The sequence below is a fragment of the Nannospalax galili genome, unplaced genomic scaffold (genome assembly GCF_000622305.1).
Source record: "Nannospalax galili isolate Female #2095 unplaced genomic scaffold, S.galili_v1.0 scaffold229, whole genome shotgun sequence".
In the NCBI taxonomy this organism is placed as follows: domain Eukaryota; kingdom Metazoa; phylum Chordata; class Mammalia; order Rodentia; family Spalacidae; genus Nannospalax; species Nannospalax galili.
The window spans coordinates 3,056,014-3,080,055 of record NW_008360328.1 but is presented as its reverse complement, the minus strand read 5'-3'; the positions used below and the strand labels follow the sequence as shown (position 1 = coordinate 3,080,055).

General features: G+C 46.0%; 1 protein-coding gene across 1 annotated transcript in view; it reads right to left on the bottom strand.

Annotated features, from left to right (window-relative positions):
- The window catches only part of Sorl1 (sortilin related receptor 1), a 189,418-nt gene that overhangs the window by 147,149 nt on the left and 18,227 nt on the right, over nt 1–24,042 (bottom strand). Inside the window, exons 3-5 of the mRNA XM_008826021.1 lie at nt 15,889–16,014; nt 7,872–8,033; nt 5,736–5,803 (exon numbers count right to left, since the gene is read on the bottom strand). Of these exons, the coding sequence (XP_008824243.1) occupies nt 5,736–5,803; nt 7,872–8,033; nt 15,889–16,014 (356 nt within the window). The remainder of the gene's footprint in view (nt 1–5,735; nt 5,804–7,871; nt 8,034–15,888; nt 16,015–24,042) is intronic.

Sequence of the window (24,042 nt, the reverse complement as noted above, 5' to 3'; positions counted from 1 at the left end):
GTGAGAGACCCTGTCTCAAAAAATAAGATGGAATGTAACTGGGAAAATCATCCAGGATCAACCTCTGGCCTCCACACATGTGCATGTGAACACACATGCATACACAGGAAGAAGGAAGATAAGAAATTGAAAAGGGAAGGTCTTGTTTTATACGGGGAAAGACTTGATGTTTGCCCTACAATCTGGACTCTGAGCACAGTGGTGGAGAAACCAGCAGCCTGGGCCCAGCGTGGGAGAGATCCATTCTTCCCAATCAGATGCTCTGTGTGGGGGCAGCTGGTGGCATGTTCTCTTCTCCACAATTAGAAGTACTGATTAAAGTACTTCCTCTAGCCTAGAGGATATGCAAATGAAAAGGCAGTGCTGGGTATATTTAAAAGATAGAGAGGAAGAAACCCTTCTTGCCATATTTTGAGACAAGCTCGTTTCTATTATCCCTAACTCTCCAGCCAAAAGAGGAAACCAAGGTTCAGAGATAGAACACCCCAGTCTCTCTTCCCTCCTCCCTATCTGGACCTCCAATTCTGGGATCAGTTCCATCTACAGCTTCCTATTCTGGGGCACCTCCCCACCTTCCAGGGCCACAGGCTCTCTTAGTTACTTCCTGTTCTATCTTCCACTGGGAAATTCCAAGGATGGCTACCTCTGAGCATAGTCATTGGGCCCCACCTACCTCACCCACAGTCCCTCCAGGAGGCTGAACAGGGTACCCCTGAGTCCCTCCAACCTCACAAGTCTTCCCCTGCCCTGTCTTGCCAGTCTGCAGCGCTAGACAACATGGATTACTGGCTCCCACCACTGCTCTCAGGCTGCCAAGCCTACTGGATCAAACCTGTGTTATTATTCTCAGGAAGATCATATTACACTCTCACTATGTAGACTCCTAGAAGGAAATCCCCCAAGTAACCTGAAGATGGGCCAGTCCCTTCCAAGATACCTGCTTGTCTGCAGAAGCTACTATAAGCAAATTCCTGAACTCAGAATTCCTCTATTTAGTAATCCTGCTGTTTTATCCTCTTAATATGTTTTTTCTTGCAGTGATAAAAGATCAATGTATCCTCATAAGACAAAGGAAAGTTATAACAGTATCCCCTGGGTAGAGGCTGCCCTTAGATGACACTGTAGTTATAATTCTACTAAGATACCATAACCTCTGACCAAGGAAAATACCAAAGGGTCAGAAACAGCTGCCTTCCATGAAATGGAAGTCCACGAAAGACATTTAGCTGCAGGGGCCTCCCACTCTCCCTCCATCTTCAGCATCCTTAGTTACTAAGGAAGTAATAGCAACTTGAAAACATTCAGCTTCAAACAAAGAACTAAAACAACAGATAATATGTTTATCGTATTGGTCCATTACATTTAACGAAGACTAGAACTGCAGGTAAAACTCAAAAGACAAATGATCACTGCCAGAAATGTGTACACATACAACCTGTCTTGCATCACAGCTAAAGGGCTTGTCTCAACTATATAAAGAGCTCCCAGAAATCAACAAGAAGACTAACAGTAAAAGGGCAAAGGGCATTAGCAGATATGTCCCAAAAGAAGAGATAAAAATGATTCTTAGTCAGGAGTTCAAGGTCATTATCCACTACATAGAGAGTTCAAGACCAGCCTGAGCTACATGAGACCCTAGCTCACAAAAAAAAAAAAAAAAAGATCCTTAAGCAAAATAAAGGCACTCAAATTCATTCATAATGAGAAAATGTAAATTAGAGCTACAATGAGGCACTGTCTCGTTAGCAGTAGAGAAAGACACTATTCTGTGCTACTGAGATGAATACACATTTGACAATGTCTACAAAAACCTGGCAAAGTCTACCGAAGTTACAATTTCCCTGGGGATTCAGCAAGAGTAACAGGAGCCCCTTCCCTGGGATGCTTTCATTCTGAAGACAAGCAAACCAAGCAATCGTATGTTAGAGTGTAACGTAGTACTCCCCAAAGAACAGTATATAGAAGAACCAATGGAAGTTAGAGTGTTTAGATGCCTAGAAATGTAAATCAAAGTATGGGGAGCTACCAGCTCCCCAGAAGGAGAATGACTATTATTAAAAAGACAACAGGGTGTTGGGGAGAAGGTGGAGAAAGGGGAACCACCTACCCACACCACACCATGTGACCTGAGACTGCCACCCTGCCTGTGAAAAACAGTAAGAAGGGTTCTGCAGAAATTAAAAACAGAACTACCGTACGACCCAGCAGTCTCTCTTCTGGGTACACAGCCCAAAGGAAATGGAATCACCGCCTCTGAGTATATCTGCGCTCCCACGTTTACTGAGGCATTAATCACAATGACCAGGACACCAAGATAAGGTAACAGCCTAAGTGATCATTGACAAAAAAAAAAAAAGTATGAATAAGGACACTCTGGTATATACATACAATGGAATATTAGCCTTTAAAATGGAGGTATTGTGTGACAACATGGATAAACAGGAGACATTATGCTACATCAAAGAAAAAATACATGTTCCCACTTCCACTTAGACTTTTACACAAAATCAAATGGAGTGGAGGTCAGGTAGGAGGTGTAAGTTAAAAGATCAAAGCAGACATGTGCCTGTGTAGCATGTGAGTCTGTACCATGAAGAAGTCTAGAGAGCTAAAGCACAGCCTGAGGATTACACTTCACAATCAAATCTTGTCTTTGGGATTTTTGCTAAATGAATACACTACAGCTTCTCTTTTCACATACACAGAGAGAGAGAGAGAGAGAGAGAGAGAGAGAGAGAGAGAGAGAGAACTGTGAGATGACAGAAACAATTAGCTTCGCTATAGTAACCACTTTACTAACTATATCTGTCTCATAACATCATATTACACACTTTAAAATATACAATAAAGTTTAAGTTAATAAGACGCATTGGATAAGTCTCATTTAGAGGGAGTTAGCTGAGTAAAAGTTTGTTGAGGTTAGGGGAAAAACTGTAAGCATAAGCTAGGAATGAGCACTGTAGGCAGAGAACAGCCCTGGACTCTGTGTACCAGCACATCATCTGAGACAAACAATGATGCATCCAAAGATTCAAAGGAGGGCTGGGACGATGGCACAGCAGTTAAGGTGCCTTCTGCACAAGCATGAGGGCCTGAGTTCAGATCTCCTGCTAAATACCAGGTAAAGCACAGGAGAGGCAGCACATGAATGTAATGCCAGCACTGGGGTTGGGGAAGACTGGGTCTCAGAAGCTCAGTGCCCAGTCAGCCTGCCAAATCAGTGAGCTCCAGGTTCGGTGAGAGACCCTATCTCAAAAACTAAGGTGGAGAGTGAGGGAGAAGATACCAGCATCGACCTCCCATATACACGCACATACACCTGCACATACGTACACAATGCCACAGAAATGTACACACACCACACACAGGAAGGTTCAAAAGCAAACAGATACAGTCTGACCTGATTTCCATAGTGTCACTCTGCCTGTTCCCTGAGGATGAACTGTAGGACAAAAGTAAACACAGAAAGAGCAGCTGAAACTCTCGAGTAAGGCAGTGGCTTCTGCCTTCCGTGGGGCAGTGGCTGAGTGGGCAATTCTGAGTGTATAAAAAAGATTGTCACGGGGCTAGGGAGATGATTCACTGGATGGAGCACTAGCTATGCAAGCAAGAGGATTGTAGTTCAGGTCCCCAGCACCCATACAAAAGACAGGCAGGCATTGTAGCCCACCTGTAATCCCAGCACTAGGGAGGCAAAGATGGGGATCCCTCCCCAGGGTAAGCTTACTGGTTAAATTAGGCAGAATTGGTGAGCTCCAAGTTCAGCAAGAGACGCTGCTAAATAAATAGAGTGGAGAGTGATCAAGAAAGAAACTGGTATCAACTTCAGGTGTCCACATGCACATGTACACACGTACAGACACCCAGACACACATGCGTGTGCACATGCGCACACACACACAGGTCACTGAGACAACAGGATATCCATACGGACTGCAGGTGAGCACAAACGTGGAATCGATGACCACATTGTCTTTGCACTGATCCTAGACACTAAAATGGGGAGGTGAGAGAGATACCTGCAGGACAGGAGGCTCAAGAGTCCACTAGGAAGCCACTGTCTGTGGTGTCTCTCAGTTATTCATGGGAACCGAATGATGAACAGCAAGATGAACCCACTCACTCCCACTCCCAAGAATCTGTCCCACACATGCACTACGCACATGCAAAGTTCTGTGTTCAAGGTCACATGCTGCATTACTGGCAGAGTATGAGGTGACAGGCAATCAAAGACATGGTATATTTCTTGAAGCAAGCTTTTCTACTTTGTCCCCCTCCTCAAAAGCCTGTGCTGCCCCTCACCACTGCTCCCAGAATTCCATCCAAATTCCTCTCAAGCACTGTGTATTTTTTCTAATTTCTGTTATTACGTGTGTATGTATGTGTCTGTCTGTCTATCTGCCTGCCTGCCTGCCTGCCTGCCTGAGCATGTGCATGCCACCGTACATCATGTTCAGATCAAAGGACAACATATGGGAATTGGTTCTCTCCTTCTACCATGTGGATCCCGGGGATTGAACTCAGGTCATCAAGTTTGGCAAGAAACACACTTTTACCTGCTGAGCCATCTCACCTCTGCAAGACTTCAGATTCTTATACCAATTTCTCTTCACAAACTTCATCTGGTACCCTGTCTGAACTGGCCAAACATAAGACTCAATGCCTCCCACCTAAGTACCATAATAGTGCATTGCTGCCTCTGACCATCTTGTTCCTATTGAGAATTCCCGTCCTCTACAACTACACATGCTGTCTTCTGCCTCCTGCTTGCCATGCACAGCCTGGGTCAAGAGCAACCTCCTCCAGGAAGCTGTCCATGAGCCTCTCGTTAGGAAGGAAGAGCCCTTCCTCAGCTTCTCAAGCTGTCTGGTACTTCTGTCCTTCCTTGAAAATGTGTGATGTGGATGTGTACACAAGCTGTCTTGTCTTACATCCTAAACTATAGCCTCCTTAATAACCATATCCACAGATTATTCAATTCAACCGAAAAGATGGAGCAGGTTTTGTTTGGCAGACATTCAAAAGAAACATGTAATGAATGTACCACTGTCTGAATCATATATGGAGGAAAATCCCACTTGTGACACAATGCCCTAAAACACGGAAGTCTTTAGGAGCTCGACAACATGCGAGAGCCTCAAGGTTTCCCCAAGTTCCCTGGCTGATTGAAAGACACAAAGCTCTGCCCTCCTCTCACGGATGCCCCTCCTCCCTCACCCCTCCTGAGCTCTAATTCTCAGGCCTGGACGATGTATTTCTCGAGCTAAGCACCTCACACCTCAGATGACAGCAAAAGGTCTGTCTACCATGTCAGAGCTGGAGCGTGCACTGTTTCTCACGGGGCTGTTCTGGACACCCGCTCCCAGCTATATAGGCTATGAGACCTTTGGGAACCTGGGCCTGGCTGATAGAAGTAAGTAAACAAGGTCAGGCCTTTGAGAGCTAATTCTGTTCCTAGTTCCTGCCTCGCTTTCTGCATCCTCGTGTGCCTTGCTGTGAACTCCAGCCTCCTGACTCTTCTTGCTGCTATGAGCTGGTCCTCACCCTCCCCTACCAAGACAAGAGGAACACTGTCTGAAACTATGAGCTGAAATACGCCTTTCCTCCCTTAACTTGTTTCTGTCAAATATTCTGGTCACAATCATACCAAAGTATGTAATCTAATCTAAGCATGGAGGAGCCAGAAGGGAATTGGAGGTTTTAGAAGTCAGGATTTGCCACATGACACAACTTACCAAGAGAAGGACTTCACATGTTCCTGAATCATGATCCAGGTCTGGCCAAAATCATCAGACTTCCATAGCTGCAAAGACCAAAAGGATAGGAAGTGGCAGTGACGTGAGATGCATGTACCACCCACACGGCATGAGCCCTAGCATCCACTGAAAGCCCACCCTCCACAGGGCACTGTGAGGACAGACACTGAGGTCACCTCAGGGCCCAGGTATTTAGCAGACATTCAAAAGAAACATGTAATGAATGTACCACACGACGGGAGGCAAACAGGCAGAGAGGGAAGGACAGCTCTGCTCTCCATCGCAGCAGGAAGGAAAGTGAGTTTGACTTGCCTCCTGCTTATTGGTTATCAGAAATCAGACCTTCCTCAAGACCAGCACCCAGGTAATGGCACTGCTTGAATAGGAAAGTATCCTACAAATCCTGTGGTAGGGCCTGGGGTTGTAGCTCAGTGACAGAGTGCTTACAGCAGGCACGAGGCCTATCCTGGGCTTCTCCCTTAACATTAGAGAAACAAAAATAAAAAACCTTGTAGAGTAGCAGCATTATTCACAATACTCAAATATGGAAGTGTCTACCGAGGGTTAGAGAGATGAACAGGGTGCAGCACAGCCACAAGGTATAATCGCCTGAAAAGGAAGGAGATCAGATCATGGCCACGCTGGAGCCCAGGACATTGAAAATATGCTTAGTGAAGTAATCCCAGCACGAAGAGACAAATCGAGTATGACTCCACTTAGAAGAGGGACCCAGAGGAGTCAAGTCACAGAAGCTGCAGGTAGAAAGGCAGACAGCAGGGTCTGGGGGCAGGAAAGAATGGGGAGTTGAGGTTTACCATGGACAAGGGGGTTCAGTTGTATGAGATAAGCTGCATGGAGGTGATGTTGCATAGCAACATGAACCTACTTAATGTCAATGAACTATACACACACAAAATGTTAAAATAATAAAATGGATATTCTGTTTTTAAAAAAGAGAGATAAATGCAAGCTGTGGGCTATGGGAATAGCTAGAGGATAGGGTACTTATCTGGCACATAAGTGGTACCCAGCACCAAAAAAAAAAAAATTTGAATTAAATTTTAAAAAGTCTGGTCATTTCAGCAGACTGCAGAGGGCCCTGGCAAAGTCCAGAGCACCACAAGCATCAAATGAACACATGGACTTGGCCATAAGGAATTAACCCGCTCACCTTTGCTGAGGCCCCACAACCTGCAGACAGCAGTGGTTAAGCCTGAGCCCAGAAATAACAATACTCCACCTCCACTGATAAACTGACCCCGCCCCTATGCTCAGGTTACTCCCCAAGGGTTGCAAAGGTAAACAGAGCTGTGTTCTGGTTAAACAACCACAAAGCAAAGAATTGTTTCAAGGTGCTTCTAAGCAAAAGCATTCAAGACTCCCCAGCCATCCATTCAAACAGGATCTGCAGGTTTACAGGCAACCAGTGTTCTTGACTTGACATATTTTAACCTTGAGACAAAAATCCTACGCAGGCTCTCTCCCAACTGTTAGGTTTCCTTCAAACCTTATTCAAAGGGGAAAGTACACACATTCGTGTTATAACTCTCAGGCACGCACAAAACACGGAATATTAAAATTTACTCTAACTTCAGACAAATGCAAAACAGTATACTTCAGGTAGAGGTGAAGCTCAGAGGTAGAGCACTTGCCAGGTAGAGCACTTACCGGGATTTGATCTCAGCATAAAGAGGATCAAACAAAATAAATAACGCTGAGGATAGGGAAGTCAAACAGAAATTTGGCAAGAAGTCCCAGAAGAGATCCGACTCGACACCTCGCACACAGCTCTCTGCTTTAATTCCAGGGCCTCAATCTCCCCCATAGACTGGAAATGGTGCATGTGCACCAGAAAAGGCCGATGTTGAAGTCACAGGGCCTGCCAAGTGTTGGGTGCTAAGTGCTGGCAGGGACACAGGCAGAGGTGCCAGGGGGAGGTACTGTTCCTTAGCTGTGGTAAGTGAAACAGTAGCTACAGAGGTCTGAGTGAGGAGGAGGGAGAGGCAGGAGGTGAGGTCACACAAAGGACACATAATCTACCCAAGCAGATTAGAAAACCCCAGGAGAAACACACAAGGAGGGGGGTGGGGGAAGGGAACACCAGAAGAGACTTACCTGTTTGTTAGGGTGAGACCTATCGAAGCCCAAGAGGAGGTTGGAGGCCTTGCTGTGGAGGAGGAGGTCACCTGCCCGGAATGGGATGGAGAAGCCATGGATATTGCTGCAGAAGTCAAACGTGATCCAGAGGTACTGGGCATAAGCATCTGCAAAGATGTACTACAGGAGAGAACAGGTAAGCTCAGCACCCGACCAGGGCTGCCCAACAGGTCCCCAGCCACGTGCAAGTAAGTACCCATGTGTCAAGGGGCCGTGACACTGGCAGGGAGCTATTTTCTTTCTTTACATCTCTTGGGAAGAAAATCATGCTGGGCACATTAAATCAGGCTCAGTTAAGGCAGGAGTGCAGAACTGGGAGACAGCTTAGTTGGTAAAGAGCTTGCCTACACACACTAGTAGAACCTGAGTTTGATCCCCAAAACCCACATTAAAAAAGTCAGGCTTGGTGGGGCATGCTTGTAATCCCAGCACTGTGGAGGTGGAGATGGTGGATCCCTAGGGCTTGCTGGTCAGCCAGAAGAGCCTATTTGGGGAGCTCCAAGCCACAGAGAGATCCTACCTCAATACAGAAAAACAGGTGGCAGTGTCTAAGGACCAACACCAGAGACTGTCCACTGGCCTCCATTCCTATGCACATACACAAGCATGCACATGCACACACACGAGGGAGGGAGGGAGGGAGGGAGGGAGGGAGTGAGAGAGAGAGAGAGAGAGAGAGAGAGAGGCAGAGATAGGCCAGTTGAAGCCACAGTATAAGCTTGTTTAATCAGGTCATGAGCCTGGCAAGCCTTTCTCTTTCCCTTTCAACTGACTTGGACATTCTCACGCCCTGGCAAGTCTCTCAGTCACAATCAGAAGGTGGCTACTGGCAGCTAGGACAGAGACATTCTGCCCTCTGATTGGCTGAGCCCTGATGGGGCTACCATGTTCCCTGCATCCTCAGAGCAGCCTCAGGTCACACTTTTCCGGGAAAATCATTAAAATCACATCCATCTAAGATAAGCTGCTCCTTCTTGCTTCTATGCCAGGTGCCCAGGTGACTAGGTAACCCTGGGGACCAACTGTGCTGCCAGGCACACTCTGGAGACAGAGTGGAAAGTGGCTGTGTGAGCAGCGGCCTTGCCTTATTTTACTTATGCATGGGTCAGTGACTTTTAATAAGTTCAGCTGAACAGCAGCGACTGCTGCTTCAACATTTCATTGGGGGGGGGGGTGGAGAGATGGCTCAGTGGTTAAGAACACTGGTTGTTCTTACAGAAGACCTGGGTTTGAATCCCAGCACCCACATGGCACCTAACAATCATCCATAACTCCAGTTCCAAGAGATCTGACAGCCTCTTCTGTCCTCCACAGGCATTGCATGATAAGAGTGCATTTACCTACATGAAGACAATATATGCATACACATAAAAAAAAAAAAGACTTCATTGGGGACCAGAGAAAGGTAGTCCAATTTAGCATACATACACATATACAATTTGGTATACATATACATATACGATTTAGTACATATATACTGCAGACCAACCAAGGGCCACAAGTTGGGATGCCACAATGAGAAGCAGGACCTTGCCCTCAACTATGGCAGCCTAATGTGAGAGGCAGGCATGCCCACTGCTGGCCACAGCTCAGGGTTAAAACAGCATCCACAGGCAGAGTCCTGAGAAAACATGTCCAGTTTAAAGTATCAGAACTGACAGAAGAGGTAGCTGCTGAAGGGCAGGTATGACTTCCATAAGAAAGAACATTCCATGTCTAGGGGAGTTCAACTTGGGGCACAAAGAAGAGAGGACAAAGATATCACCAGGTTTGGTGACAGCCTCTAGAGCCTGAGGAATGGCTGGAAACCATTGGGAATCTCAGATGATAGAGGCCTTGAATGTACAGAAGACCTGGTGTGGGGGCGGGGGGGGGTCGGCAATCTGCTCCCAGATGACAAGGCTGGCCCAGGGACAAGTCTATGAATCAGACCTAGCGCAACGTGGACCTAGAACCACCTACCCCCAATCCCTTAATTCTAGAAGGCAGCCAGCCTGAGGGAATCGGTCCAAGGACAGAATGACGATGAGCTTCCAGCTCTGAAGGCTCCTCACCGGCCTGTGCAAGCACAGCTACCCTGCGAGTTCCAGCCCTGCTTTCCAATGTCCTTCCTCCCTTTGCATTTGCAGCTCATGCATTCTTTCTCTTGTGTTTCCTCCCCAGCACCGATATAAATCTCACACTCTGCAGAAGCCTAATTAAATCTAAGGAAAAGGTAGCAAAGTTTTGAAAGCAAGAAGACTCTAAGCAAATGTGATGTTAATAAAGACAATTAGGATCCTCTTAGGACCATCATCATTTTTCTCATAAAAGTATTGCCTAGCAATAGCCTACCTTCCTGCCCTAAAGGCATCTTGGTTCCTGGGGAAGGAAGTGTTCCCAGTTTAAAAGGATTTCTCCAGAAATCCAGAAACCTAATTCATGCCTTCCTATAGTGTCACATTTGTGAACCTAAAATGTCACTTGTTACTGTTTATGATAACTTTTTTAAAGAACATTTTTCTCCACGTCAGGGACAGACCTAAAAGTTTTGCATGCTGTGTCTTATTTAGGCTGTTCCTCGTTCACAGTGACTCAGAGTGTTTTGGGGCATCTGGTCACACCCCCTTTTAATAACAAGGACGCTCAGTAGTTAAATGCCCAAGATGGCGCAGAAGCAGATGGCAGGCTGTGCAGAGCCCAGCTCTTAACAGTTCCTCAATCCTTATCGCCCTCCTAATCAAAGGCAGTTTCCTGAGTTGAATGCATAGGTTTTCACTGTGCAGTTTAACTCCTTTATGTGCCTCCTCACCTCACTACGCCTCAGTTTCTACTGGAAACTCTCTTCCCTCACCTCCTGCAATACTCTCTCTTCTCAACTCTCCATCCTCCTCCCCTGGCAGCCTCAGGCTTTCACTCCTTGCAGGTTACTTACCTCCACCTAGTCTCTATGTTCATGGAAACTGAAGTCTTGTATCCTTTGCTAACTTGGCATTTCCTTTCACACAACTTCAACTACTGTCTTTAAGAATACGCACAACCTGCCTGTAACTGTTTGGTTGTGGCTTGCCCCACAAAGGTTCACAAATTGAAGCCTTGTCCTTGGTGTGGCAATGCTAAGAGATGGTAAGACCATCAAAAAGTGGGATCTTGGGATTGAGGAACGAGTTCAGTCAATAAAGGCCTTATGTAAGCCTTTATGAGGAATTGAGCTCAGATCCCCAGCACCTACATAAAAAGCCAGGCTCAGTGGTGCCCATCTGCAATCCCATCACTGGAGAGGAAGAGTCAGGTGGATCCCTGGACCTTGATACCTTGATGGCCAGCCAGTCTAGCTAAATAGGTATACTCCAGGTTCAGTGAGAGACCTTGTCTCGAAACTTAAGATGAAAAGCCATTAATGAAGTCACGCATGGGACTGGAGCAATGGCTCAAAGGTTAAGAGCACTGGCTACTCTTCCAGAGGACCTGAATTCAATTCCCAGCACCCACATGGCAGCTAACAACTGTCTGTAACTCCAGTTCCAGGGGATCCGAGGCCATCTTCTGATCTCCTCGGGCTTTGAACGACACAGGTACACTTACATACATGCAGGGAAAACACTCACACACATAGAAAATAAAAATACATTTTTAAAAAATTTTAAATAAGTTACCCATGAGTCTCTGGCCTACACACGCAAGCACAAACACATGACAGCATGTGCCCAGACCTGTGCGCACACACACACAGAAATGGGATCTCACGCAAGGTCATTAAGGAGGTTGTCCTTATAATGAATCAAGATGGTTCTCTCCTCTCCACTCTGGCTTCCTGTCTCACCAGTGATCTCTCCCTCTCACTCACGGTCCCACCATAATGCCACCTGTCATATGGTGTGGAGAAGGCAGCCCTCACCAGAGGCCAAATTGATGGGGCTCCTCTAGCTAACATTTCCAGCTGTGAACTAAACAAAATCTCTTTTGCTCATATAAAGTATCCAGCCTCAGATCTTAACAGAATAGTGTTCTACAATGACTTCCACATCCACAGTCGGACTTCTCACTGACATTCCCTTTCATTTGCTGTCAGTATCTCCACTCGGACAGACCAAGATATTTCCCTGTATCCAAAACAGGATTCTTCAACATGTTCCCACCAAAGCCAGTTCTCCTTCCCCATGCCCCAAGTTCTAGTCACACACCCCAACCCCAGGACTCATGGATTTGGGGTTTTATTCCAACTCTCCTTTCATCCATCCCTTTCAAATAATCACTAACCCCACTTAGTTTTCCTCTAGAATCTTTTTCAAACTCTGTCCCTTCCTTTGTTCCCCCCGTGGTACCAACAGTGACCTGGCCTCACTGGGGACTATATACAAAATAGGGGCAGACAACTGGGTTTAGTTATCCCTGGGGTGCTAAAAATACCTGAATTAGTTTTGCTTGAGAGACTGAGCAACTTCTTTGCCACAATGGTTCCCCTTCTAGACTCTTCTCTGCTCTGTCTCTTCTAACACATCATGCAAATGCCATGCATTTCCCCAAAATGGTCCTCTCAGTCATCTCCCACACACACACAAACTCATAAAGACTCTCAGGGCTCCTTGTGGTCATTGTGGTGAGAGATAATCTCCTCCACCTCCAGGCAACAGCCAGATTGACACAGCAGAGGAGTTCAGTGCAAACCCTCTGCTCCTGACTGCCCTGCACAGAAACCACAAGCAGTACCCAGAGTCTCTGCACAGCCTTCCTCCCACATGTGCCCATCCATGAAACCTCATTCTTAACCTTCAGTGCCCTACTTAGGTATTTCTGCCCTAAGCCAACCTCCCTTAATACCACATACCCCCATTTCCACTTAGAGGAAGGGTCTGCTTAAAGCTCACCACATCTGGTGCACCTTGACATAATGTTATGTGTCACATATACATGTGGCAGGAAAACCCTGCTTTTAAGTCTCCGAATGCCTGGCTGCTGAGTTCCCTGGTGGCCAAGCCCACAGATTGGCCACCAGAATGGCCCTACCATCCACTTTCTAAACTGTGAGTTCTCAGGAGCATCTGCACTCACTCCAACTTCAGCATCCCTGTTTGAAATCACCTAATATTCCTGAGGAATTCTGTCCTGTAGCTAAAGCTGTGTTTTCTATAAGAACTCAAATACTTCTGGGAAAATTAATTACAGACTTTATCTACACAATGGACTTTCTGCAGCTCTGAGTACAGGAACCAAGGTATGAAGATGAATTAGAAGCCCAGACAAGGCCCAGGGAAAGAAGAGAAACAAACTGTTTACTGTTTACCTAAGTCCAACACCTCCTGGAAAAGGGCAGGTTGGATTTGCATTTCTGCTCAGGTTAGGCTGTGAAGTCCAACTGTGCTTTAGCCTCCCCTGTCAAAGAGCCCAGACAGAGAGTCACTGCCTGAATGACCACGGGAGCCTTCGAGGCTACAGTAGAACTGCCAGGTGGTCAGAGCTACACATCAGACCAAGAAGCAGCATGCAGGACCACAAAGTGGCCAGTGGAATACAGGTTCATGCAAAAACAGAGTCCTATTGCACAGTGAGTACCACTCCGTCTGTATCATAAGGCAAAGTCACAGACTGCTGGAGTTGGTTGCCTCTTTACATCCTCTTTCCCCTTCCACAGCACTTCCATGCTGCCCTCTCCTGTCATCAGAACCTTCCAGAACAGGAGCTGACAAGCATTTCAGGCTCTGACAGTACCACGGGGCATTTTTACATAGGTGACTGCATTAGGTCCAGCATGGTACTATTGACAGCAAGATACCAGCCTTGTATGACTTTTCTCAGGATGTGGTAGGTCTGGTGGGGGCAATTTGCCTGCCAGGGGACAAAGGTAAAAGTAACAAAAGCAATCAGCACTGCAGAGACATCACTTCCTTCCTGAGCTGTCTGGGGAGGGCAATAGCCTTCTCTGAGGAACTAAAAACAAAAGCTGTCTCAATTCCTCCCTCCTCATCATCCCTGGGTCTTAAGTGTAATTGTCAATGTGTGCTCCAAAATGCAGCCTCTTTATTCCCAGAATCTTATCCCTGCCAACTCTAGAGCATGACCTGCTCAGCCATGAGAAACTTAAGGTGCACTACTCTGCACGTGAGCTATAAACACACTGCCCTGCCTTACCATGCAACGCCTAAGTCTCTATTATCACAGTTCCAGGGTGTTCCAACTTCCTTCTTGTCCCCAACACCACAGGTGCTCCACACCTTCTGCAGACCTAATGCTCCAAAGCCCCATCCTCTGCCTCCTTTATGCATCCCCAAAGCACCCTCCTTCCTGTCTTCAGCCTCATGGTCTGAGAAGCTGCTCACAACCAGCAAGAGGCAGACAGACATAACTTGTCTGCATACACAACAGGGCCTTACGCTGAGAGGGGCATGAAAAAGCTGAAAGGGGAGAGTCTAGGGCATGACAGGAGGGGCTCCAGGGTCAGCTGTGAGACAGGGTGGAAATCGAGTGGTGGTAACAATAATCAGGTAAGTACACCCTGACAACATGAGAAGTCTTAGCCCTACTTGCTTCTTGAGAGGCAGGGAGCACACAGAACTACCCAGAGGAAGCAGCCAACCAGCCAGCAGGCCGTGTCCTGGATGGAGCCCCTGCCTCTCACAACAAGCCCATACTGAAGTAGCCACTCCCCACCTCTGGGACTCCCCAAAGCAGCCTGACTGGTCATGGGGCAGGGGGGACAGGTGACAAGGCCAGTGGTGTAGTCTACACCGAGTCAATTCCTTCAACTCCTCCTCCTTGCTTTTCCCCTGGGGAGTGTGCAGCTAACTGCCCCTTTGTTCTGCAGTCATTCGGAAGGGCCTATTATTAAACTACCAGGTATTAGTAATGGCTATGCGGGTTGTGTTTTGTTTTGTTTTAACACTCTGTACCAGCTGGTAAACAGCCACTGTCTAGAAACATCCCAAGCACTTCTTCCTAAAGCCCTAGTGGCCAGGACCCTACTCTGTGGGGCAGTGGTTTTAAGATACCTCTCCTAATCTAGCAATGAAAAGGTTAAAGTCTGTCAGGCAACTTGGGAAGGGGGAACTTCCCAGACCTAGATCCCTGTAGATAAATTCTGTTCTGATTGGTCAGAACAGCTATAGTAGTTGCTGAGTATTCTGCATGTAGCCCCTGCCAGGAGATCCCAGGCAACCTGAGAAGCCAGCACCAAGGTTCTGGAAAGACCCTGTGGACTTGGCTCACTCAGTCCTTTCTGGATGAGCAAAACACAGCAGCTCTACTCACCCCAGAAAGCTTTCACTGCTACGGGGATTTCTACCCAGAGTCTTTCCCTGGAAGAACCCATGCAGCTCTGGAAAGCACGAATCCAATACAACTCCCAAAGAGACGAGTTACAAAGTGGGCAGGACACCATAGCAGGGTGTGGGGTTCCATTCCTGCTCTGCCAGCTCCATCTGTCTGGAGGCTCAGGGTCAAAGTTTCCTCTAGTTCCAAGAAACAAAGCAGTTCGGTGTGCTAGCAGGGAAAACAGCAGAGACGCAGCCACATCTGCTGCCTTGGGCTTCTCTGGCCACACAGTTCAGAGAGAAGGAAGAGGAATGCATATACACATATGATGCACAGGCAGGCGCGCGCACACACACACACACACACACAGAGGCTGGCACACATTGAGGATGCCAGGCAAAACAAGAGTTTGCTTGGAGTCTAAGGATTAGCACTGTGTACCTGGGAAACACCAGCTATGAGTGAGTCGGGCAGCGTGTTGGTTGGCAGATTTTCTGTGGTTGAACCTGCCCTCGTTTGTCTAGAAATCCTGCCTGACCAGTACTTGGCCTGCCTCGTGCCGCACAGATCCTCCTTGAGAACTGTATTCTGTCACCAGCATCCAGGTTAAAAGGAAAACAGTGGCTGGCTATCAGTCTATGCTGCAAAGATCACAAAGGACTCTACCTCCCAGCCCCCTTTAGTGCAGCAATCTTTCCAGAATGCAGACTCCTGAGTCAGGATGGTCCAGGGGCCAGCACTTCCTTACCCGCTTGTTGTCCGCAGGGCTGTGGTAGAATTGGGCAATCACGGCTTCACTGGTATTCCCCACACCAAAGTTCAGCTTCTCTGAAATCTTATTGAATGATTTTCCATAATCATAAGACACGTACACCTGGAACACAGAGGAGAGAAAGAAGAAAAGAATTGGCAAGGAACCAAACTGAAAGACCTCTTGCTGTGCCTGTGCATCCATTATGACATCCCCATCTGGATACTGAAAGAGCACAGTCCCCCATGAGCCCCTGACATCATCAACTATTGATATTACCAGACGACTTACAGAGGGGAGGCAAGGGGTTTCTATGACTGTCCTCAAGTTTGTGGGGGTTTAGAAAGCATGAGAACCCTGAAGCCACTCCTGTCTGGAGCGCACAGTCCTCTTTTCAGAGGCTCAGCCAAGTCTCAGGAGCAGGAGGCAGGCAGGACAGGAGGGATAACGTCCTCCTCACGGTCGGTGAAGTGCTCACATCCAGATACAGAGAGAATTCACTCTGTCTGAGGGGAAAACACTGAGAATTTGTTTTGCCATCTGTTGAAATGTCCCTGAAAGGTAATCAAGGTAATCTAACTCATCATCCCTCTGCTGGGAGGTTGGCATCTTGAGCATTCCATAGCCAAAGAAAGAAAGACGGCAAAAGCCTCCAGAGAGATGGAAAAGAGAAAATGCCAAGTGATAAAACGTGCACAGGGTTTAAGATACCACCAGGCTGGGAGGGTAGCTCAGTGGTGCAGTGCTTGCCTGGTATGCATGAGGCCCTAGTTCAACCCCTGGGGTGAGCATGCAACACACACACACACATACACACATACACACACACACACACACACACACACACACACACACACACACAGTACCAGAACCTCCTGCACTAGTGTTTTAGGACTCTGTAGCATGGGAGACCATAGTGGCAGCATGAGCCTGGCAAATAGAATGTACTTCTCCATTGCCTCCTGGTGCATGGTGACCTAGTAACCGCAGAGGCAAAACAGAAGAGTAACTGTCATTCACCGAATGCTTACTGTGTGCAGAGGTCTCTTTGTAGGGCTGGGCTTCAGTAACTCACATTGTAACCCTACCTGGCAAGTGCAACTGCAAACTCACTATACAGAGAAGACAGCAGGGGCTGAAGAGATTATGTACTTGCCAAGGTGTCAACACAGAAAGTAAGCAGAGGCCAGGATAGAGAGATGGCTCAGCAGTCAAGAGCACTTGCTGCTCTTGCAGAGAACCCAGCTTCAGTTCCCAGCACCTATGTCTGGCAGCTCACAACCACCTGTAACTCCAGTTCCAGGGGCTCTAACCTCTCTCTTCTGGCCTCTGCAGGAACCTACATACACATGCACATAGAGAGACACATACGTACATACATACATACATACATACATACATACATACATACATAATAAAACAAATCTAAAAAATGGAAACTAAGCAGGGGAGAGGGATCCTGACCCAGGCTGCCTGCCTTCAAGCCAATGATTTCAAAGCCACAGTCATCTCAATGTCATGAAGGACAGAGTGAAAGTTGTGGGATATTTTCAATCTAGACTCTACCAGCTGTGAGATATGAAATATAATTAATACAATCAAGGAATGAAAAACAAACCTCATATATAAGAATCACAATGGCAAATTATTTTTCAAATGACTTATGGGAAAGAAGACTGTGGGAAGAATGAAAGAAAACCAGCAGGTGAATTCCCAAGACTGGCTGGACCCAGCCCTGAAATACATTGACCTTCCCGTCCATTTGATTCTACTACAAACAAGCCTTGAGGGTTCAAGAGGAGTCAAGTCCAGGGCTGGGCACCAGACACACAGAGACTAACTAACAAAAGACATGGTCATCAGACAAGAATGAGCCAATAAACATGTAACTGCTTCTTAATGAGGCCCTGTGTGTTTAAACAGTGAAGGACAGGGAGGCCACACATAGGGAACAGAAAGCAAAGGGGTCATCACCATTTAATAGATGTCAAGGTTAGAGGAAGCAGAGCACCTCTGGCTCTAACTGGGTCCACAGAAGAAACTACTAGGAACACACAGCATATGTTCCTGAATGCCACACACACAGGAAGGAGCTGCGGGGGAGGCAACTGCAGCCAGTCAGCAGGTTGAGAGCTCACAGATGATCTGAGTGGGTTAAAGGGTGGAATGGAACTTTCTCACTTGAATTCTGCTAGCCAGAAATGGACATGAGCATCCCAGAAAGGCTCTGAAGTTGCACAGAGCCAACAAACGGCTTCTTAAACAAGAGCCTAAGCTGGGCCCCTTCTGATTTCAGTACCCTGTGACTTGATAATCACTGTGCTTAACTTCTCGAGAGGCACAAATGTGATCCTATGTTTACATCAAAGTAGCATTGTTCAGCATGTAATTCTCCCTGTACACATTATCTCTCTTCCTCTAGAAATCCAGCAAGGTTGTCTCAGCTTCAGGGGACCTAAAGCATATACCAGTTAGTGAACAAAGACTTCTATAATGAATAAACAGGATTACAAACCAAAGAGCGTGTAAATGAGTGTGTTAAATCAATGAGAAAAGAGAGTGAATTAACTGAGTTGGTAACAGAGAATATAGTTCTGTCAGTATCTGCAGAGGATTGGCTCCAGAGTACCCACGGATGCCGAAACCCATGGGCACTCAAGTCTCTTACATAAAACAGCATAGTAGTCCTATACAACCTACACTCATTCTCCAATACACTTTAAATCATATCTAGATTACCTATAATAACTAAGACAATATATGTCTTATGCTATGTAAATAGTGGTTCACACTATATTGTTTTAGGGAACAAGGATCAGGGGAAAATGTGCAACTGTTTAGAACAGATACAATTGTTTGCCCTAACATTTTCTGTTCACAGTTGGTTGAATCATGGATACAGAATTCATGAATTCAGAAGAGTCACTGTAACTATTTCCACTTGAGAGAAAAGGAAAACCAAGATTCATAGAAGCAAACGACCAGCCCAAGGTCAGACTAGTACTAACCAAGCTATGCCAGTTTCTTCTGATTCCAAGTCTGCTTGTCTTTTCACTTCAGGGGTTACCTTCCTGGTGAACGTCCCCATCTCCATACCTAGATTCTCTATGACAGAAAGGAAAGCCATACACCAAACCCACAGGAGGAGTTCCAGCCAGCAGAAAGGACAGGAGACAAAGTCTAGAGACCTCCTGGGATTCTCAAACGCACAGCTTCCATTGCATGCTTGGAGGTAAAAACCACCGTGGATACCAAGAAGCTCTCCCTCAGAACATCTGCAAACAAGCCCAACAGTCTCTCAGATCTTATACTTAATTGAGGTTAAAAGAGTTGACAAGGGTCGTCCTATGCCTGAAGCCATCACAGATTGCTCATCAACCTGCCTTGCCTCCTCCTGGCTGAAAAATTCCAACAAGCTGTTCTGATTCTATCCTTGTAATTTCTTACTTCTATTTGATTGACACAGGCCATCAGCTCCACAGGGCACAGGCCAGGCTCAGGGCTGGGGCACAATTATACACTTGCTTCCATGTCGAACAGCGCATGAAAGACATCTGAGTGTTGGGTTAACACTAAGTGAGCTGATGGCTTCACAGTTTTTGTACTGCACCCCAAGTGCAAATTCTATTTGAAGCTGTCTGTTGCTCAAGACAGTGTGATGTTGCTGACTCACTGTCCACTGCCATCGCCAGGTTAACTGGGGGCGGATACCCTACACTCTCTGCCTGCTACTTGTACAGTTTGTTTTCTTCCAGACACAGGTTTCTGCACTAATTAATCCTCTCTGACCTCGCTAGGACACTGTTCCCTAAGGAACAAAAAATCCAACGTGGGAGGAGTTACTAAACTGCCCTAAGGTACCAATTAGATTATCTCCTTACCTATAAAGATGGTCCTTTAAAGAAAAGAAAACTTTAAGATTCTTTTCAACGTAGTTCAAAATTATGTAATACTACTACTAATGGGGGAGGAGAAAGAGGAAGGACTAAAATGTTTAGAAGGAAAGGTGTCCCCTCCTCTGGCACTGTTCCAAGCCTTTTACAGCCCTGCTTCATTAGTGGGCTTACAAATCGCCAGGCAAGGCACTCACGAAATTCAAGCTCTGATTCAAAAAGTCTGAGTCCGATCTGGTGGCTCACACCTGTAATCCCAGCAACAAGGGAGGCAGAGGCAAGAGGATTGCCATGAGTTCAAGGCTAGCCTAGGCTACACAGTAAGTTTGATACCAGGCCAGGCTAGGCTATAGTGTGAGACTGTTTCATAAAAAGAGAGAAAACCCCCATTAATTAATTTTTTAATTTGTTTATTTTTATTTTATGTGTATGAGTGTTTTGCCTGAATGTATATGTGTACCATGTGCGTGCAATTCGCACAGAGGTCAGAAGATGGCATCAGATCCCCTGGAACTGGAGTTACAGACAGATGTTAGCTGCCATGTGGGCACTAGGAACCAAACTCAGGTCCTCTGCAAGAGCAGCCAGTGCTCTTAACTGCTAGGCCATCTCTCTAGTCCCTCGTTAATTAATCTTAATAAATTTTAAACTAAAAGACAAAGACTCTGGGGTAGAACCTGATGCCTACATTTCTAACCAGTTCCCAGAAAATACAAAGATGATCCACATACCATACTTTGTATATCAAGGTTTGGGGATGGGAGGCTGTTTGTTTTCACAGTGCTGAGAATCAAAGCCAAGGCCTTACACACCTAGGCAAGCACTAACCACCGGTATGCCCACAGCCCCCTGCTAAGTTTCTCAGGCACTACCTCACTGATAAATCAGAAGACTGCTATAATTTTGATCTTGACTGTTCTCCAAAGGCTCATGTGCTAAAAGCTTGGTCCTCTGGTAGGGGATGGCTGTTGGAACCTGAGAGGTGAGGTCCAATGATCACTGGGATATAACCTTGATGCTCGAGGGGACCCAGCTCCTCTTTGTTCTTTGCCCTCTGTCCCATGATGTGAGCAGTTTTTCTCTACCATATAGTCCCCATTTTTGCCACTAAGGACCTCATTCAGAGGACTGAAAGCAATGGGGTCAACAATCATGAATTAGAATCTCTAAAATTGTGAGCCAAAATAAATTTTTTCTCTTTATAAACTGATTGTCTCAATTATTTTGTTATAGTAGCAAAAAAATAACACAAAGACTAAGGGAATGTAAATTATTTGGCCTAAGGTCAGATTCTAACCCTAGCATTCTGATTTCAGAGCCTGGACTCAGCCAGACACCAACTATAGGCTACAGAGTTCTACCCAGTCTAGGGAGGAACCAATCATAACGTCACCCTACTCTCAGAAGGAGTCTTATGCATGACATCTCCTGGTTGATTCTGATCCTCTGATGGATACTATCCCTCAATAGGCTCTTGGCCAATTAATGTTGCACCTATTTTGTGGGTTTTGTTTTGGTGTTCTTTTTGTTGTTGTTATTGGTTGTGGTTAGTTGATGAATTTCTGCTTTGTTTGGTTTATTATTTTTGGCATGAGCTCAAGGGCGAGATGATTTGAGACAAGGTCTCATTCTGTATCCCAGGTTAGCCTTGAACTCACAATCCTCCTACCTCAGCCTCTTGAATGCTCATACTACAGGCATGTGCCACTCACCCAGTGGCAGCTGAGCACTTTCTAAAATGCATTATTGAAAAGAAGAAATAAGAACTAGGAAGAGTCAAGATAAACCAGATCCTTTGCTGCATTTTCTATCAGCTTTTTACAGAAAAAGACTGGCCTTACAAGAACCTGTCCTCGGGTGACGATTACCAGTTATAGCTTATTTATTTTGTTTTGCTTTGCTTTGGTTTGGATTGGGTTTTATTTAAGATCAAGCCACCTGGGATCCCAGCATCCAAGTCTGTCCCTAAATCACATGGGTTCTTATCTTTAGACTCATTCCCTTCAGACTTCAGAAGGGGGCTTTAGGAACATGCTTTGGGTCTTCTTTAAGGAAAATTTGGATTGTTACTGCTCCAGTGCCACCAGCTCTGCCTCTGAGTCACAGTTTATTTTTCATTAACTTTTCACATCGGAACATCTTGGTTTCACCTGCCAGTTCTTATAAAGTGGTTTGTATACAGATGGAGGGAACTTCAGTCATCTCTAGTTATTAATTCTGGACATTAAGTTCCCTTTCCACTTAATCTTATCTCATATTTCATTTCAGAATAATTACTTCAGATGGTCAATGGGCTCTTCATAAGAGACACTCAAACATTTCCACAGAACAAGAGTGAGTTGAATAGGCCAGAAATACTTGGATGCTCAACTCTCCTGGTTCACCCAGGACTGAGAGGGTCTGAGAAGTGAGCTTTCCAGTGCTGAGGACCAGACAAATGGATCCTTCTAGTGATAGTATACAGAGTCCATGATTGAGCCGACATCTTCACTAGCCTCCACTCCCTCACTGACGTGCTGAGGGACCTCTTTTGAATTCATTTATGCCTATAAGCCCCAGCCTGCCCAACAAAACTACTGAATAAACAATGCTTAAATAGTCACTTGTTATGCAAAAAAATGGGGGGGATTATTTTTAATGTGTAAAAACGCTTAAGATTTCTCAACACAGTATAGCATAGAGCTGCCAGGGACCAGACTAAACATGTACATGGGTAACTACAGAGCATCATGAAGTCAGTAAGCATTCATATTCAGTGCAACCACAACTACTGCTTGCAAACCCTGGACACATTTATAAATGTGCCCAAGTCATTGCCCCAAACAAGTCCAGCCTTGCTGGAGAGCAAGACATCCAGCTCCAGTGGTTTCCCATGTGTTATCATGGCTCAGACCCTCCCTGGGCAGAACTCTGCACCACGATAACCAGCCCTTCTTCAACCCTCCCTGTCTGTGGTTGCTCTAATGACTCTAGAAAACAGCCTAAGACTCCCTCTGAACACATCCAAGCCAGACAGCAGACATACAGAAAGGGCTATCACAGAGTACAAATCTATATTCAAGAATCACAAGTATACTCTTAAGACAAATGAACAGTGATCTCTGGCCAGAAGGCCCAGCAAGAGAAATGCTACATCATGCCATTCTCACCCTTGTCAAGAAGGCAGAGTCCAAACCAAGCAGGGGCTACTGTTGCCTCACTCACAAGGAGAAGCCTGGTACACAGGCTGCAGACTTGGGAGCCAGGGAGCAGCTCTGACCCTCTCATATATTTTACTTGGCCCACATAGTGTTTGTAGAAACCAGGCCTTAGCTGCCAACTGGTAAGACTTGGCAGTTTCACATAAAATGCCTGACCTCTGGACTGGGGTAAACGCTCAATAGCAGAGTGGTTGCCTTGCATGTGCAATGCCCTGGGTTCTATCCCCAACACCACAGACAAAAACCAACAAAGACCTGCAAGCTACTCCTGAAAAGTCAGGCAATCTGGCTACACTAGACCAGTATCCTGAATGCCTCCAGAACCTAGAACTGGTTATCCACACCCCCCATGTACTTCTGCTGCCTCTTAGCCCCTCTCCAACACGGACCAGCATCCATTACCACATCCAAATTAGGATACAGCAGATGTTTCTCGAACCCTATCAAAAGTGCAGAAATTACGTACTATCCAACACCCTAGACTTTAAGAAAAATCAAAAAGACATTCTTCTTTCTTGATAAAAAGACAGCTATGAACTTGGGGGTAGTTTTCTGGGAGCCTCGGAGAGGCCTTTACATTGTTCACCTTTGGTTTCACGTCTTCAAAGCACCTAACCAAAGACACGGCCTCAACAGAAATGGTGGGAATTAAGAGTATAAGAGAATCCATGTCAGCTGGACATGGCAGCTCATGTCCCTAATCCCAGCACTAAAGACGCCAAGGCTGCAGGACTGCTGTGAATTCAAGACCAGCCTGGGCTATGTAGTAAGTTCTAGGCAACTACACAGTGGACTATCGAGCAAGACCCTGTCATAAAAAAAGAACATAGACAGGTGGAAGGTAGGTAAGTAGGTAGATACATAAATAAATGATAGATAAATGTACCTGCAGAGAAACGATAAATGGATGATAGAAGATAGATAACTATAGATGACAGAGATAGATCAATAGATAGAAGATGATAGATGATAGAGATGATTGATAGATAGATGATAGATAGATAGATAGACAGATAGATAGATAGATAGATAGATAGATAGATAGATAGATACATAGA